Source organism: Heliangelus exortis, chromosome 2 (assembly GCF_036169615.1).
Source record: "Heliangelus exortis chromosome 2, bHelExo1.hap1, whole genome shotgun sequence".
Lineage (NCBI taxonomy): Eukaryota > Metazoa > Chordata > Aves > Apodiformes > Trochilidae > Heliangelus > Heliangelus exortis.
Genome location: NC_092423.1, coordinates 55,481,242 through 55,499,427, shown reverse-complemented (window position 1 = coordinate 55,499,427; position 18,186 = coordinate 55,481,242). Strand labels below are relative to the sequence as shown.

The 18,186-nt window shown below is 36.4% G+C and overlaps 1 protein-coding gene across 1 annotated transcript in view; it reads right to left on the bottom strand.

The window, feature by feature from the left end:
- Positions 1 to 18,186, bottom strand: part of CNTNAP2 (contactin associated protein 2) — an 830,415-nt gene that overhangs the window by 299,268 nt on the left and 512,961 nt on the right. Inside the window, exon 10 of the mRNA XM_071736230.1 lies at positions 12,375 to 12,546. Coding sequence (XP_071592331.1) covers positions 12,375 to 12,546 — 172 coding nt within the window. The remainder of the gene's footprint in view (positions 1 to 12,374; positions 12,547 to 18,186) is intronic.

The window sequence follows — 18,186 nt, the reverse complement described above, 5'->3', positions numbered from 1 at the left end:
TATCAAAACCTTCCCAGTACCTACTCTTCTTCCTGATTACTCTGCCCACCTTCACCCTCTCAGTCGGGGTTGTCAGGCTAGCATTTTTCCTTAAGAAGAACATGGGTAGGAGGTAGAAAAAGATAGCTATATAGCTATATTAAGGTCCTGGCCAGGTGGAGTTTGCCGTTTATAGTAGCAGAAGTCTGTCATCAGTGTTGAGGCCCCTTGGGGCTACTTTTACACATTTCCAACCACAGTCTTTTTCCTCTTTCCCATACTGAAGGTTCAAAGTTTCACGAAACCAAGTCATACCTGCAGGTCACCCAAAGGACTTATGTTTGTAACATGGGGATGTCAGGGTCTGTCAGACCTTCACTTTGTGCGAATGGCTGAGCTGTAGCCCCTCCTGGTCAGGCACCAGTCTTGTGGCCAGTGGCAACTACTAGCAAGGTTGCAACCAGCTCACGTTGTAGCAAACCCAGACAAGTGCTGAGACCGAACACAAAGCCTGTAGCTGTTTACCAGTAATGGCAAAAATTGAACGTCTGGACCACAAAATTGCATTTTTTTTTTTTTTTAATGTGGACAAATTAGAAAAGGTTAGAAAGAATTACATGAGTTTGGAAAATCACACCTTTTTTTTTTTTTTTGCTATGGGGTGTAGAACTTCCTTTTCTTTTTTTCCACAGAAGCTTCTGGTGTGCATGATGAATAAATTTTGGAGAAGGACTTTTTTTTTCTGTAAGTACAAAAGTGGTAACAATATCTGAAAAGTCCAAGTTAAAGCTAGAAAAAATTAACTTGAAATACAATACATATTTTTAACTGTAAATAAAATTAACCCTTAGGTTCATAAATTTATGATTGCATAAAGATACAGAAGTCTTTCTATGTCTTGGAATGATTATGTGATTGTCTTTAAATAATAGAAACAATAGAAAAGGAAAACAGGAGAAGGTATCATTGATAAGGTATTCATGTGGTAAAACTTCTTATCTTCTGTAATGCCAAGTGATTTTAGTTTTAGTCTATGATAATATTTTCTTTTGGTTCCCACTGAGTGGTTTGACTATAATTCTAAGGAGCTAGGTCTTGGAAAAATTAGCAAAAGCAGCTCTGAATAGTATCCATGTTTGGGTTTTCAAAGGTCCAGACTTAATACCTTAGAAGCAAAGACAGAAGGGTCTACATCATGAGCCTGTATATTCTAATGCAGTAATTGATACTGAAGTACTTGCTCTGGTAATCAGCCATTCACAGTTCTCACAGTATGCAAGACAAATGTGAGAATAATGGTGCTATGTGCGAAAGTGCCATCCATTAAAAACTACTGATGTCAGGCAGATCACTTTTCACATTATTTCAAGTTTTCTTGTTGTAGTCAAAGATCATATGAAGATACCTGTATATATTTCTGGAACAGACTCCCATTGTAATTTTTTCCATTGTATAGTATCATTGTTACATTCTACCTGACACCATTTTATGTGACTTTATGCGTTACTCTACTACAGTTCAAAGGAATTAAAGCAAAAGGCCTGAATAATCAGAATATGAGATGAAAACAATGACCCAGAGGATAAGTGGACCGTGTAATCACTATCTGTTAAAATGTTTTTTTTTTCCTCTGAACACCATGATAGAAGTGAACTATGAAAATTAAACATAAGCCATCAGAACCAAACATTTATATTTGAGCTCCTGTTCTATAATGTGATAGAGTAACTGGGAGCTTGAAAAAACAGATGCACAGCTTAGATGTAATGGTTTCTGTATTTCTATTAACATGTCTTTTTATCCAGCTTTTGTGGAATGTCATTGCAAGAATCATGAGAAATATGTATCATGTAAAATTTCTGACATATCACTATTCCATTACTTATTATATACATTCCATGTGCATATATAATATGTATGCATAATATATGTATAAATTATATATGTGTGTATATATATGTATATATATGTATTATATATGCATATAATATATATTATTATTCCATTCTGTCAATCGTTCTGGAGGCAGAAACATGGCAACTTTTAAAAAAGCCTCTTTCATGGTGTTTATGGCCTATCCATCTGCTCTCTGTTTAAAGGCCTTTCCTTTTAAAAACTTACTGACCCAACCCTACAATTTCCCTACTATTTACTTATCTTAGAGTGAAATTATTTAGAATTTATTCTTTCAGCAGCTGAAAATTGATAATGAAAACTCTGTGACCACTGTTCATATAATCAAACTGGCTGTTAGAAGCACATTCAGTACGACAGAGAAAACAATTTGTAGCCCCTGCCAACAATCATCTACTCTTGAGGAAGAGAGAAGTTGGTCTAAACGGTATTTTCAGAAAAAGACAGATTTCTTATCAAATATCAGCACTAGAGCTCCTAAGGGCTTTCTTCTTTGAAAGAAGCTCTCACAATTTTCCCATGTGCTCTGCTGAATTCTTGTAACAGGAATGACATGGACTTAGAGAGTAGGTTCTTTTAGACATGCAAAAAATTCTGATGCATTTTATATAACCTGTTCCCTATTCTATAGACTGAGAGTAGATAGAGGGCCTGGACCAAAATTTTGCTTTATTTTTCTGAATTAAAGAAACATAGTTATTGATTACATTATTATTCACTGATGCAGAAAGCCTTTTTTCTTTGCCAGGTGGAACCCTCTACTCTCTGCCCCAAGGTTTTAGCTTCTGCTTAAACCATTCCAGCTATGTAGCTTATCTATCTGCCGAATTTTAAAATCTAGTTTCTTATTTTTAAAACCAATTTACTGTTCATCCTGACCTGAGATTTCTGTAGCTACCATCCACTGTCACTTTCTGTAGCAAAACCAGCAAAACTCTGCAATACAAGTAGCAGCATGGCCTAGACAAGATAAAGCACTGTTCGAGCCTCTCAGACTGTATGATAAGCATTGTCTACTGGGTCCAATTATGCTTTTCATGCTTGCAAGCAACTTGCTTTTTAAATTTCTACATATTCATGAACTTCTTCACTAATAATTTTCTTTCCTTCTTTCTCTCATATTTTAGGATAACAAATTACTTATTTAAATGGAGATATGAACTTTTAAAAAAGTATTTCACATTACTGTGATTAGTAACTGTATTTTCCTTTGGTGCTTGTACTTTAGCAGAATAAAATAAATGAACCCATAGGTATACATCTCTTAGGTTTAAATAATACATGAAGATGAGTGACAGTATTAAAAAAAGAAGAAAGCATATTTTTCAAGGACAAAACGCTCTTTGTTCAAATGTATTTATAACTACTGAAGCCTTATACACATATCAAATCAGGAACTTTACTTCTTTCAAAACATAATTATACTGTTCAAAGACAGTTTGCTCTGTACTTTTATGAGATGTAACCATGCAACTACACTTTGCAGAGCACATTTCATACAAACTGCATTATGAAATGTACCACTGAGATAAATAATAGTTACACAGTCAAAGAACAAACAACAGCAATGAGACAAAAAGACTGTCATGAGAAATGGAAAAGAATATATTCTCTAAAATTTGAAATGAGAATAAAGTTAATAAAAGAGATGTAAAGGCATTACTAGGAGGTAAGAACAATAAAATAAAGGCTTTCAAAAAAGCTAAAGTAAGACTGCATAAATAAGATATATGATGTTGCCACTATGTGAGCAGATGAAGGAGAGTTTCAGTCAATGGGAAAAGATCATAATTTATTTTGTGCCATCTTCTGAATAATTGTCACATGGCCAGTGGAACATTCATCACAATGAACATACTGGCAAGCACTGATGTAATACTAAATATAAAAAATTAGGAGGCAAGTTCAAGTAAATGCTGTAAATAAAAGCACACAAAGCTAATGAACGCCCATAAGAGGGGCATTTCTGATAAAAGATTGTAGTAATTATCTTTTGATATTGTGACTAATCTTGACTGAAAACAAGAAGCCACCAGAGGAAAGTGAGTATGCTCAGAGATTTGCTACTGTCCTATGAGGTCCTGAATCAAACAATCAAATTAATATTAATATAGTCATATTAATAAAAGATCAAAAAAGATAATACTTCAGGTACACAAATTTAATATGAAGGGCACTAATATAAACCATAATTTTAAAAGATAAATAGACCTTCAGAGAGGATGAAGAAGAAAGGCAGCTATACATTCAACAATTAACAGTGCTGGATCTGAGTAAGAAGTAACTTTGTTATGTTAATGATTTTGAGAAGGTTAGCTCGTGTAATAGTACTGAGTTAGTCAAATGCTGGAGTTTATTGAACAGCTTCAAAGGCACTGATGTAAACACTTTGAAAATAAGAAATTGTCTCTCAAATCAACTTTTTTGCTACTCTTTTAAAAGTATATCAAAGCTATTTTCAATTAACAGATTTTTTACCCCAAACATAGCTAGTTTCAGTTTTGTATCATGCCTGGCAGGCGTTTAAAGATAAGAATGCTGATCAGAAGCTCTCCTGGCATGCTGTCAAGAATAAGATAATAAATTTAGCAAGAAAACAACGACTAAAGTAGTACAATAAATGAAAGAGAAGTTCTCGAGATGGAAAAGCCTCTGCCAGTGAAAAGACAGAGTACTTTTTGCGGCATACAAACTCAAGGAGAAAAGGAGAAGACGCTGTTTCTCTCTCTCCTCCTCCTCTTTCACCATTTGGGCTTCAGGGACCGGACGGCACCAGCAGAGCAGGAAAAAAAGTAGAGAACAGCAGGCAAGCAGGAATGGTGGGTCCTACGCTACCTCTCCTCCCCCGAGCCAGAGAGCACAAGGACAATCAGCCCTGACAGTGATAAAACAGTTGTTCTTTTGTCTTTTCTTAACAACTGTCTCCCCAAAGTGACTAATTTATGTAAAATATCTCCTCTTTTAAACTTGTTTTTTTCTTTTAAAGGTGGTGTTATTGTGTCCTTTCACTGAAATAAATCTTTGTAATTAGCTTAAATCATAAAGCCTGTTATTTTTGTAAATTCATGTGACATCTATGACTAGTGGCTGATTTTTCCTCACAATCAAAATATGAAATAACAGCTCGGATCATAACAGGCACAGTCAGGAAGAAATAAGGTGTATAGTACAGTAAAAAACTGCAGAAATTGTGGTATTGAAAAGGCAGAAGAATCACTCCATATATAAAAGATAAAGAGCAGATATTTTCATGTCGAAGTGGAAAGAACCATTTCAGGAGCTAGATTTCATATTTCTCCTGGAATTCTCTGCTCCTTGGTATCCTTCCTTTAGTAGAAAAATGAAAAGACAGGTAAAAATAATACGTTCATTAAAACTGACAGTGAATTTCCAGCTTTGGAATGTAGAAGAAGAAGTTTAAATAGACAGTGTCTTTAAAAGACTGTCCTGTGCGTGTGTACAAATTGACTATCACCATCAACTGTAAAAAGTCTAGACAACTTTTCAACCTCATAACCTTTAGAAATTTGATCTGAAAGTTATTAAGTATTAAACAGAAATCCAGGAGGATGGGTCAGTAAAAACCCTACACAGGAAGTAAACATTTTATGTGAAAAATTAGAAGCCCTAAAGAGCTATAGGGCTGAACAAAATAAGAATTTACAGTGCTATGCAGCACTGAGAGAATCAGGTAACACATAAGGTCTTCCTTAAATATCATCTCTCATTGACTGCATAGTGTTTACATGGAAGTAAATGTTCCTCTTAAATGACAATCCAATGCAATGAGAGCTATTAAATGATTTAAACTTTGAAAACCAAAATATGTTATCTTTCATATAATCTAACAGTTTTGCTCAAAAAACCTCCCAAACATTTCCCCTGCAACCACAATACGGCAAGAAGTAGTAATCTGTCAGTCACAGTTGTATCAGTATTTCTGAATAGTATGTCACAAAATTGCCTTTAAAACTCACTGCTCTGTAAACATGTAGGAGAATATGGATGGGCTGATACAAATCAACCAAATAAATCCTCCTACCAACCTGTAGGAGGCTTTGAACAATCTTGGAACAATGACCTACAACTGCTCCTAACACTGATTATATAAAATCCATATAGTGATGTACGGATCAGTCACAACGATGAAAACTGGTGTATTCTTTCCCCCAGATTTTATCTGTTCTGACTGATAGAGCAACTATTAGTTGCCAAAATAAAAACTTGAAGTTAAATTAACCGCTGCCCTCTAACAAGTCTGTCTTTATAATGAAACATATCACAATGACAGAAAACAGAGATGTTACCAGCTGAACGCATGGCAACAGATAAATGCCACAAACACATAAGCAACAATTACCTTTTCAAAAAATAATATTTTTTTTTTCAAGGCACAAAAAAAAATATCTCTGTAAGTCTGAATTCTGTAATACCTTAGATAAAACATCTTTTACTGTATCATGTCATTTCAGTTTAAATTCTTAATATAAGGGTCCCTGCTAGCAGTTGTAAAGCCTTTAAGTCCTAGGCACTATTGCAAACACATGATATTTTTCAAGTCTAGGCACTGAACTACACTATGCATTTGAAATCCCTTTTCTTCCACACAGTGGAAAACACTATATTTAACTGGCATTGGAACACTGAATTTCTTATTCACCAGCATCGTTTCTAAAACAGCAACGTATAAACTAATTGATTCTTCCGCTTAAAGAAATAACAAAATAGCTGCCAATGTAAAATGCATAGGCACTATGTGCATGCTTTTCCTTGGGATCAGAAAGTAGACAGTAAGACAGTCTATCTTTCTTGCCCTAAACCTAAAAATAAACCATTTACTTAGGTTTTATTGGCTTTCCTTTGAACCTCACTTCACTTAACCTGTTGTCAAACCCTTCTGAGTCCACCAAGAATCATACCACGTGTCTACGTACAGTCTGATTTACACATTTCTATTGCCGGATGAAATACATACGCACTGCTGGAAGCAGGAACTTTATATGAAAGTTCTTTCTTTATTACTACAGATGTGTATGTTCACATTTTAGATATTTCTAGGTCATATTTTTCTACAGTCTTCCTAGTACCCTGCTCACTATTTTGGCTGTGGCTAATTCCACTGTTTGATGCTTGTCTACATACTTATGCTTACACAGAATTCAAGTGCCTTCTTTGTAACTGTGCATCCCTTTCTGACAGGCAGAACCACAAAGGCTAGAGAGCATTATCATATTTAAGTCCTTCAAAGAATCTAGGCCTTAGTCTTTCCCTAGATGCATTTTCCTTAGAAGAAGATGTCAAGATAAACAGAAATACTGCAATCCTCAGAAATGTTAATATTACTAGCTACAGAAAAGAATAAAATGGGTAAGGTGAATCTGTTCCGTTCAATGTGATAGTATCAGAAAAGGTTTTGATCACATTTGTGTTACAAGGTGTTATTCTATTGTTCAGCAAAATATCTGTGAAAGCAGTATCTGTGAGAAACAGGAGACTGAACATGTAATAACACCTGCCCCAAATAATATCTGCAATATTATTATTCAAAGTCTAATCACTATCAAAGACTCAGTACCAGTAGCAATTCAGAAACTAAAACATGTAGAGAGCGAGTGTCAGGAGGATGGAGCCCGGCTCTTCTTGTTGATGTCCAATGATAGGACAACCAAAGTTCTGCATCAGCAGATGCAGATCAGACATCTTCAGCTCAAAAGCTATAATTTTATCAGCATCTTATCTCTAAAACACCATATATTTTAATTCTCATCAGACTCATGGATAACATCTGCAAACTATCTAATTTCTTCCAGCGCAATGCAAGGAAGAAAGTTTGTGAACAGATGGGAGAACTCAATTAGTTAGTGTTTCTCATGCCTCTTTCCCCCGTTTTTACAAATTTTACCCCTTTGTCTTTTAAATGTGAGAAAATTGATATTTTGTCATATTAAAATAAAATTATTGCAGAAAACAAATATATAGTATGAAGAGAAAGGTAATTAAACCATTCTTATTCTGTGGCCAGCTCTGTGGGATTTGTAATCTTCTGACTGTGTACTGAGCTGTGTTAGGTAATATGGCAGTAGGGGACAAATGTCACAGTTTTAAAAGCACTATTATTACACTATCATCTGAGGTACAATCTGCGTCTACAAAGTCACTTTTCTGGACTACAATGAAGTAAATGCATTTGACTGTCTCTTGTCCAAAGGCAGATTCCACCTCTATTTCCACATCAGAAGTCTGTATCATTCCAAAGACAAATGGGGAGAGGAAGAGGAAAGAGATAAAGTACATGAAGAAACTGCCTTTCAGCCATATTCCCAGGCACAGAGACTCATAGAATGTTTTGGATTGGAAAGTACCTTAAAGATCATATTGTTCCAGCCCCCTGCTGTGGGCAGGGTCACCTCCCACTAGACTAGGTTGCTACAAGCCTCATCCAACACTTTGAACACTTCTGAAGAGAGGGCATCCTCAAATTCTCTGGGAAACCCTGTTCCAGCGTCTCACCAAAATTTCTTTGTAATATCTAGCATAAATCTTCCCTTTTTCAGTTTAAGACTATTACTCCTCATCTTCTCATTACATGCACTTATAAAAAGTCCCTCCCCAAATTTCATGTAGACCCCGTTCAGGTACTGGAAGGCTGCTATAAGGTCTCCTGAGACCCTCCTCTTCTCCAGGCTGAAAAACCCCAACTCTCTCAGCCTGTTTTCACAGGACAAGTGCTCCAGCCCTCTGATAATTTTTGTAGCCCTCCTCTGGACTCACTCCAACAGCTCCATGTTCATCTTACGTTGGGAGTCCCAGAACTGGACAGTGTACTCCATGTAGGGTCTTTCAAGAGTGGAGCAAGAGGAGAGAATCACCCCCCTGGACCTGCTGGCTGAAGTGATGGTTTCAGTTCTTACCCAATTATGCTTCCCTTCCTTTGTGTGAATTTGTCATGGGAAAAACTCAACTGTAAAGCAGGTTCAGTATATCACTGGTACACCATCTGCTTCCCATACAGAATACTAGAGAATGATGCCTGCTTCATTCCTTGCTGATGACCTCACCACTGAAATGGAAGAGGGAGAAGGACAACAGAGAGGAAGTCCAGAAGCCAAAAGTCCACATGAAGAGTCATAATTGAGGGATTTTCAGACTATTTGCAATGATTTTTCATTCCAAAGAATTCTGTCTTGCTGCCAGTTACATTGTGGTTATATTCATGCACCAACATGCTTGCTGTGTTTTGTTGTTTAAATGAATTATGTCAAACTTTGATTGGCAACCATAGTCTATAGAGAACGTGGAATTAATGCCAAATATTGGCACTCTGTCACATAGAGTGTATGACCAGAGCAGGTGAGTAATAATCACCCAGATATATTCTCCCACAGATACCCAATTACTTGCATTAATTCTTTAATGTGATGTTATAAAAAAATTGACATTCAATAAATCTCACTGTGTTACAGAGGGAATCACATGTTTGCATGTTCAGAAAACATGAAAATCAGGTACCTAAACTTCTTGGTACTGCACATTTCCCCCCATTTCTGTCATTTCTTATGGTACCCAGAGATTTTTCAATAGAAGTGACATATGTTCTGTGTAATCTGCAACAACAAATTGGACACTATATTTTAAAATAATTTTAGTATTTCTGCATTATTATTGGATTATTAAAATTTGTAATTCTAGCCACAACAGTCAGGTAAGCTTTAGAGTTCTCTGAGACTGCTGGGATAAATTAGTTCTGAGTTGTAATTTCAGTTCAAAGTCCTATGCTAAAATCTAAAGTACAACTGTACTACTTGGATTGTAAAAGCTAGTTTGTAAAGGAGGTGTAACCTGTGCTGTCACAAGCAATACAGCATTATTGTTGTGACAACAATGTAACTTCCATTGCTAATACAATTAAAGTTAATTATGATGAAGAAACAGGACTTTTTTTTTTTCTCAGTAGCATCTAAACTGCCTACAATTACTATATCTTGCATGAAAATATACGTATTTATACTACTTGGCCACTAGATAAAAGACAACGGTCCTTAGCTTTAATGTTGCCCTTTAATATATCTCAGCATGTAGTCTCTGCAATAGCAAAATGCTCAAGTGAGGACAGGAAGACTAAAAGTAAATCCACACTGATTCAGCGCTTGTATCTCCCAAATACATATGTAATACTATTATGTGACTGTTCTTCTAATATATTAAAAAATACGGGAATTGGAATGCAGAAACCCCTCCCATATGGGAGAGGTGTTTAGCTTTGCAGAACCTAAGACTTTGGAAGCAGTTACCTCCAGGTGGATGCAACATAAGAGCTTGCCACCCTCAGCAGCTTTTGTCATGTTCTTGTAGAGAAAACTGTCCCCTCATAGCTATCTGATCTGGCTAATGATGAAAAATGCCACCATTTACAGCCTCCCATGTTTTTTCTCAGCCAAACAGCTAAGTGTGCAGTAAGAGTAACTCAATGTGACAGCTTGTCTTTTTGCCCAGTAGTGGTGTTCACTGAGGGAAGGCTATGAAAATGCTTTCCAGACTGATGATGACTGAAGCCTTCATGATTCAGACCTAGAAAAGTTAAAAAAAGCAGGAGGATCCCAGGATTACTGACATAAGTACCTTCCCATTCCAAAGAAAATGAAATTAAATTAATATATACGACACATGGTACTAAGATCCTTTAAAAAATACATGAACAATCTTATATATAGTGGCATATTGTAACAGAAGGGCTTGTAAACTCTTATTTGCAGATGTTAATATGACAGCCATGAAAATCCAGTCAGATCAAAAGCTTGGAATTAATACTTTTTAGACAAAAGGTATAAACTTAATCATGGAAAAGCAACAGGCTGAACATCTCACTCCTTAAAAACTCCCATAACCAACCCTAAACAAATTCCTTGGATACTACTGTCATTTCCTATTGGTATATAATTGTTACCATGCTTGCAACACAATCTTCAGTGCACAGAGACCATAAATGTAAGATCTACATTTTTAAGGTATGTAATGACAATGATATCAGGGTCCAAGATGCCAGAACAGAGTAAGAGTGAGAATACATTATCTCATATAAATGAAACATATCTATATAAAATGTATATATAAAATACTGTTATTCATATCAAAATATATAATTAATAAAATTGGTATGTATATATATATACACACTATATAAAATAAATCTAATTTATAATTACTGTTAAATATATAAACCATAATATATTTGAGCTATCTCATAATATAATGTATGGCATATGATATTATATTGTAATATATTAAATATTTGAATATATTATAAAAATAAATACCTTATAATAACATCCATATGAAGTAAACCCCAAAATTAATCTGATTGACAAACAGGAAGCTTTAAGTCCTATTTTTCAAAATTGAATTGTTAAGCTCTGATTCTAATTATCTTACATTGTAAGTTAATTGTAATTACATTGTAATGCATCATAAAACCCTAATTCTAAATACCTTCACTGTGATGCTGGAATTACTTCTAACAGACACTAGCATAAGTGGGATAAATACAAACTGTCAATAAGCTTAGATTATTGGGGAAAAGCAGAGGTTTAGTTAGGTGTATCTTCAGATTGTTTCTTCCAGATCCATTTACATTTAAAAAAACAAATATTCAAGAGAAAACAAAGCAATTCAAAGTACCAAATACTAAGCACAAGAGGCCTTTCTAATTTCAGCTGTGTATGAAGACAGAACATACTTCTACCTGATGACAGCAGCTCTTCACTGCGTCTTTTTACTATGACTTAAGTCCTCAACGGGTCCATGAGTAGAAGCAATCTGAAGTGGCCTGACACACCAGAACAACTCACTGGTACACCGCTAAGTATGCTCTTTAACGCTGACATTACTGAATATATTTGGTTTTCTGGGACGAAAGGACGAAGTTACCCTTCTTCATAGCATGCTACTGTGCATCCCACTTTGTGGCTAAAATAGTGCCGGTGACACACCACTCCTACCACTAGTGCAAAATAAGGTTTGCACAGCATCAAGGCTTTCTCCCAGCACCCTCCCCATAAAGGCCAGGAGGATGTGGGTGGGCAAGAGGTATGGAGGGGATACAGCCAGACAGCTGACCCAAACTGACCATAGGAATATCCCATACCAAACGAAGTCATGCTCGGCAATGGAAACTCATGGAATGGAGGAAGAAGTGTGGATGTTTAGGGTTACAGAGTTTTTTTATTCAAATAGCCACTACACATTCTGAGACTGATACTTCTGGACATCGTGAATCTGTGCTTTGCACTGCACCCTGCACAATCTACAATTTAAAGCCACCATTTACATTATCTAAGCTTGATTCCCACTCTTAAAAAGCTAGGACTCCCTTGATGTGACTAGTGGCATTGTCAGAACACCCTTTCCTATATCACTGCATATTGTCAGAATATGCAGGACATGTATCAGTGTATCAGAGTACCAGCAGTGTTTCAGCAGCTTACCTGTCGATAATGGCACACATGTCAATGGTGACATTGGCAAAGCTTCCCAGCTGACCTTGCTCTACTGCATGCAAATCCACCAGCTGATCATCCACATGAATAAACTGCATGCATCCTTGAAATGAATGCTGAAATAGCAAGTGACCGGAGTCATTCTTCTGTATAGGAAACCCTGCAGAGCAGCAGAATAAAGAGCATTAGCATCTTATACTATTATTCAAGTCAAGATATTTTCACAGTAAATGATTTCTAGATGAGTGAAGAAAAAGACAAAGTGGAAAGGACTATACTGCTATTAGATTACATTGCAATGTTATTGATCTAAGCCACTAGCAACTACCTGCAAGAATTTGTACAGTACAGCTGACAACTTATTCATCTTTGTCTATGCAACTTCTGTTTCCCTTCTCCTCTCCCCAGACCTGTACTGCTGTTTTTCATTATTTCTCTCTTTATACAAAGATTAAGCAAAAAGGATTCACCTCCTTGCTGTATGTCAGTAATTACACTTAAATTTCTAAGATTTTTTTTGTGCATGAAGTGAATTTCCACTTTACCTTTCATTAGAAATAGGCTTCCAGAGTAAAAAATAGTTGCCCTGGAAACTTTCTAGAAACTTAAAACTAGCCTTAAAAATCTCATATCCTAGTCCACTTCTGAGGAATCTGAGGACATTCTGTATTTTTTTTTCTTAATATGTTCATCTTCTTGTCTTCTTGAAGATGCCTTATAAGAAATGAGAAAGAATAAATGTCTTGACTCAAACTAAAAGGTAATGAGACAGAGGTTGTTTGTATGCAACTGTTTAACTGAAGGCCCTTCAGAACTTCATATGTCTATTTTCTTGATAAAAATGTCCCCTATAAGACAGTAGAGAGCCTCATGCACAAATAAATCTTTAACAATAAATCCCTGAAAAATATTCAAGAAAATAATTTAGACAGAATCCCAGGAATCAGAGCAGGAAGGGAGAAGATCCAACAATGAGAGAAGGACTACCTTCTTGGTAAAGAAGGTTATCAGTCTGGAAAATGCATATTGGCTTTGTGGATTTCAGCCATAAAGATGACTAGCTATCTAATTCTTGACTGACAAGGGTAAAAAAAATCACATTCATTTGTTTTGGTAGTTATGACAGATTATACAGATCCCATGCCTCCTCACCCTTTTCTACCCAACTTCTGATCCCCAGTGCCTTACTGCATTCTTCAGTAGCTTGGAAACAGTTACTTGGACAGAAAAACAACAAATGATCAAACCAACACTGTTTGACTAGCAGCATGAAAAAGGAATGAATACTGTTCCTGTGTATTCTGAATACACAGGAACAATTGTTACATTCTACAGAAATAGTTGGACTGGCTAAAAGAGAGGGCAATTAATAGATAGCTGAAACAAGCTTGAGGACAGGTCCTGTATAATGTGGCACCTATTACTAAACAAAACCCTAGATACATACATGTCTTCCCCGAACTACAGTTAAGACCCATTTCAAGGGAAAGGCTTTGCCATAGTATTGACATGATCAGTAATGCCTTTTAAAGTTTTCTAAAACAGTCTTGCCCATCAGATGAAATTACTGCTGGTGGGTCCTATATTTCCCTGATTCATTTCAGTAAGAACTTACTTCAGAGTTCACTGTGGTGCTACAGAATTAAGCAGAGAGATAACAATAATTAAGCAGTGAGTATGGTAAATGGTAGCTCTGCCAGGAATTTCATGAAATTGAGCAAAGGCTTGTCTTGGGGTCATTGTGACCTTTGCAGTAAAATTGTAACACTGTTACAGGGAGCCTCCTCACACTAACATGTATCAAATGGAGAAAAAAAACTCCCATGGATTTTTCATTTTCCTAACCAGTACATAACAGCCTCATAAGATCAATTGCTCCCGGCCCCCCCACAAACAAAACAAAACAAAAAACCCACCACCACACAGAAAAAAACCCCAAAGAAATAAACAAACAAACAAAAAGAAAACCAAAACCCACCAACCAACCAAACGTGCTGTGGGAATTGTTATTTTGAACTGACAGAAAGATGAAGTTGTAGGGTCAGGATTTACCATCTCTTCCCAGCATGTGCAGTGCCTAATGACTTCTCTAATTAAAAGAGGACAGGACCTCAGAAACTTTTCTCCTACTTTTTAACTTGTTTCTTCTAGTGACTAATTAAACTGATTTATCTGAGGCTTTATGGACAACAGTAGAGAGAGACAGCAAGTGCAAGTGAAATCTGTTTGATCAACGCAAGCACAATATTTGCATGTTCCTATCAGATTCTTTCTCCAATTACATTTAAACAGCACACACTTCCAGTATAATTGTCTGTTTTTTAAAATGTCACCGAAACTACCCTATAACTCTTTATCAGCAAGAACCTCAAACCAGCACAAAGCACATGGTCCTTTAGATCTCCAGTGCATTAGCTGAGCTGTACAAGAAACCTGTGTATTATCTTCCAGTTCAAAGCACATACACAATTCCTTTGTTGTAGATATTAAATTCAATATTACCATCATTGAGGTAAACTCTTTATAACATTGCTGTAAAACCAGAGAAGCCAACAGCATTATATGGATAAGTATGAATACAATGAAAGATTATCCACCATCCTGCAAACACTACCTGAAAAATAAAAACAAAATCTAAAACGACAATCTACTCTTCCATCAAAAAGGGTATGAGCCAAATAACTAAACTACACATGTATGATTAGATTCAGCAATTTATCCCAACAAGTTACTCCGAACACTTGATAGCATTTGAGAACTAACCACAGAGACATTTCAAGATGTAATTCTCAGTTTCAGTGCATCTTAAGTATCAGTTGTTGACCTATGCTATATTAGCACCCAGTTTTTGGTCTCTGGGACATGTTCTGCAATGTGCTACTGGCTGAACTGCGAACAGGAAAGTAGCAGCCTAAGCCTAAGAGCAAAGTACCCTGGGTCCCCAGTCTGGACGCCACTGCCTGCCGAAGGAGGAAACACACCAGATGTGACAGCTGCTGCTAACCTAACTACATAAATCAAGTTTTCCTTGCACAAGAGAGTGGTGTACACGGAGAATCTGGGCTTCTTAATTTTGCTATATCTATCAAAGGATGAAGATTATAATCTGCTCACTCTGATGTCTTTTTTTTACCATACTCCTGCAGCTTCCTTTACTGATTCTAGTCATGTAAGGAACTGTCGGGAACGACGAGGGAAGACAAGCGACTAATCAATGTGATTGATAAACAAGCTTCAACTTTGTTGAGAGTTCAGAGTTCCATTTATACTGTTTTTGTTAATTATGCGTACGAGTCAGTTACTGATTGGCTACTACAAAAAAGTTACATTTGCACGCTCCCCCCACTTGGGGATTTTCCACCCAGACCCACACCTTGTTTACTTGCTATCTTACTTTTTCAAACTCTGTAACAAAACCACCAAGGACACTGTGTCCTTGCCATGTCGGTTTACCAAGCCATTCTCCAACAAGGAACTGGAAGAGTAGGGGGTTTCATGCAGTTGTACAATATCATGAATAAATTGATTTTGAGGCTGACGGTGTCAAGGCATTTCAGTCATGCTATTACTGTAACGAATAGTTATGCAAAGAGAAAATTTAAAAAAACAATCCACTATCCACAGGGAATGGGAGAATGGTGGTTTTATATAACCATATGCTTTTCACAAACCATCCTTCTTTAACAACATTTTTTTTTCTGCTTTACAATTGGTGCCATAGCTTAGACAAACTTTTCAAAGTGAAGTAAATGAACATACTGTTATGTAAAAAGTTTAGAACATGAGAAAGCAACAAGCTAACCTTTGTATATAATATAAATAACATTATATATATATGTGTATATATATATTCATGTCTTGGCTTCACAAACGAGATTTCAGAAGGGCTCTCCCCACGCTTGCTGCAAGCACATTGATGGCTGATAAGGCCAATGTGGGACAGGCAGTGCGGCTGCAAAAAACACAGCAGAAAGTGTCCTTGATGATACTGGCAAGGCACGGTTCTTTCTGCCTTCAGTTGCCTTAGTTTGAGTAGGCTCCCATTGGTATGATATCAGAAGTAAATGCTCTTTTCTTCATCGAGGTCTGCCGTGGCTCTTTGGAGCATAATGCTGAAGAAGATTGTGAATAGAGTGGGTGCAAGAATGCAGCCTTGTTTCACACCATTGGTTATTGGGAAGGATTCAGAGATTGCATCACTTACTTGGCTCTGCTGGTCCTCATGTAGCAGGATGATCATTTTGAGGAACTTGTGTATGATGCCTACAGTGTTTCTGAATTATTACCAATACAGTCATGCTCATTATATTGTTGGCATAGGGACATTTTAGACAATTCCTGTCCAAATCATCGGGGGCAAAGCTTCTGCCTTATACTCACCTCAACTGTTACTCAACTTGCAATTGTTATTTCAATAATGGCAATGCTTTCCCTTTCTAGATTTTCATTGTTGAGAAATGATTCTCTTCCTCATTGTTCCTATGTGAATGAAATTTTAATTAAATGAAGTTCTGCAACCAAGGCTGACAGTAATACCGTCACTAGTGATGCTAACAAAGTTGGCTACAGACACTGAAACTATTAAGAAAGGTATTCTTCATTATGGGAGGAATAGCTCCACCCAAAATGCACACCACTTGGTTATTGGGTTACACTTTTTTTTTTACAAATCATACATATGCATACAAGAAGCGGGGTTATTCAAATGATCTATCCAAAATTATTAACATAAGATTCCACTCATCTCCACACGCGTACTGTGTCGTGGTGGTCATGGGTGAGGGTTGTTTGGAGGAAGGCTTGAAGTCTTCACGGTGTACTTTTAACCCCGGGCCTTGAATTTTTGCACTTAAGTGAGAAATGCTCATGCAGCAAATGAGAGCTTCTTGTCTGGCTTTTCTCTAAGCTTATCAGTAGACCACTCATTTTCCTTTAAAATAAATCAGAGGTATCCTGGCTAACAATGCCCTCCCTGGCCATATTCTGCCTAGCAACATCCTTCCTGGCCACTTCATTGTTCCTGTTCTAGAAAGTTTTAACCCTTTGCATCACTAGAAAGATTAAATAATGGATGCGCAATTTGGACAGCCCTGTATTGATCTTGATGACAAGAAAATATGTGTGTTTTCAAAACACATGTAAAGTGCAGTTTGGGCAGTTCAAAACAATTTTTAATGATTATGACTACAAGTGTACTTTAAAGCCAGGTTGATCACTTTAACCTGTAATTTGTGCATCTTTCTAACTTTTTCCATACAGAAGCCAAATCTTACAATTTTATTTTTCATATTTTAAAACCACAAAGAGATGGATAATTATGCTAAAATCAGACGTGGATTGAATCTGAATTTTCCCGGAGTTCAAGAAAATTTGTTTCCAGGATTTATTTGTCACCTACCAAACACAGAAGGCCAAAACTCTAGACCCAGCATCTCATCTTAATTAAAACTTGAAGAAAAATTTGAAAATCTGTAGTTTGGATTCATGCTATTTTCTATGTTAAAAGCCACTTAATAGTAATCATATAAATACAGTAAGTAAAATATAATAGGTATAATAAGCTTGTGCAATAAAACCCCAGTTTTCTGTTTCTGGGATCTAACCTAAAAATTAAGCACCATACTAGATTCCAAACATACAAATAGATATTATTTTGTACCCCTATGTGAAACACTCGTATTTTCTTTGAAATATGATGGAAAATTCTATTGTGATAAGAAGACATGAACAGAAAAGCTCAGTAAACCTACCTACGCAAATGCACTTTGGTATGTTTATTTTTGTTTCAGTCAGACCAGAA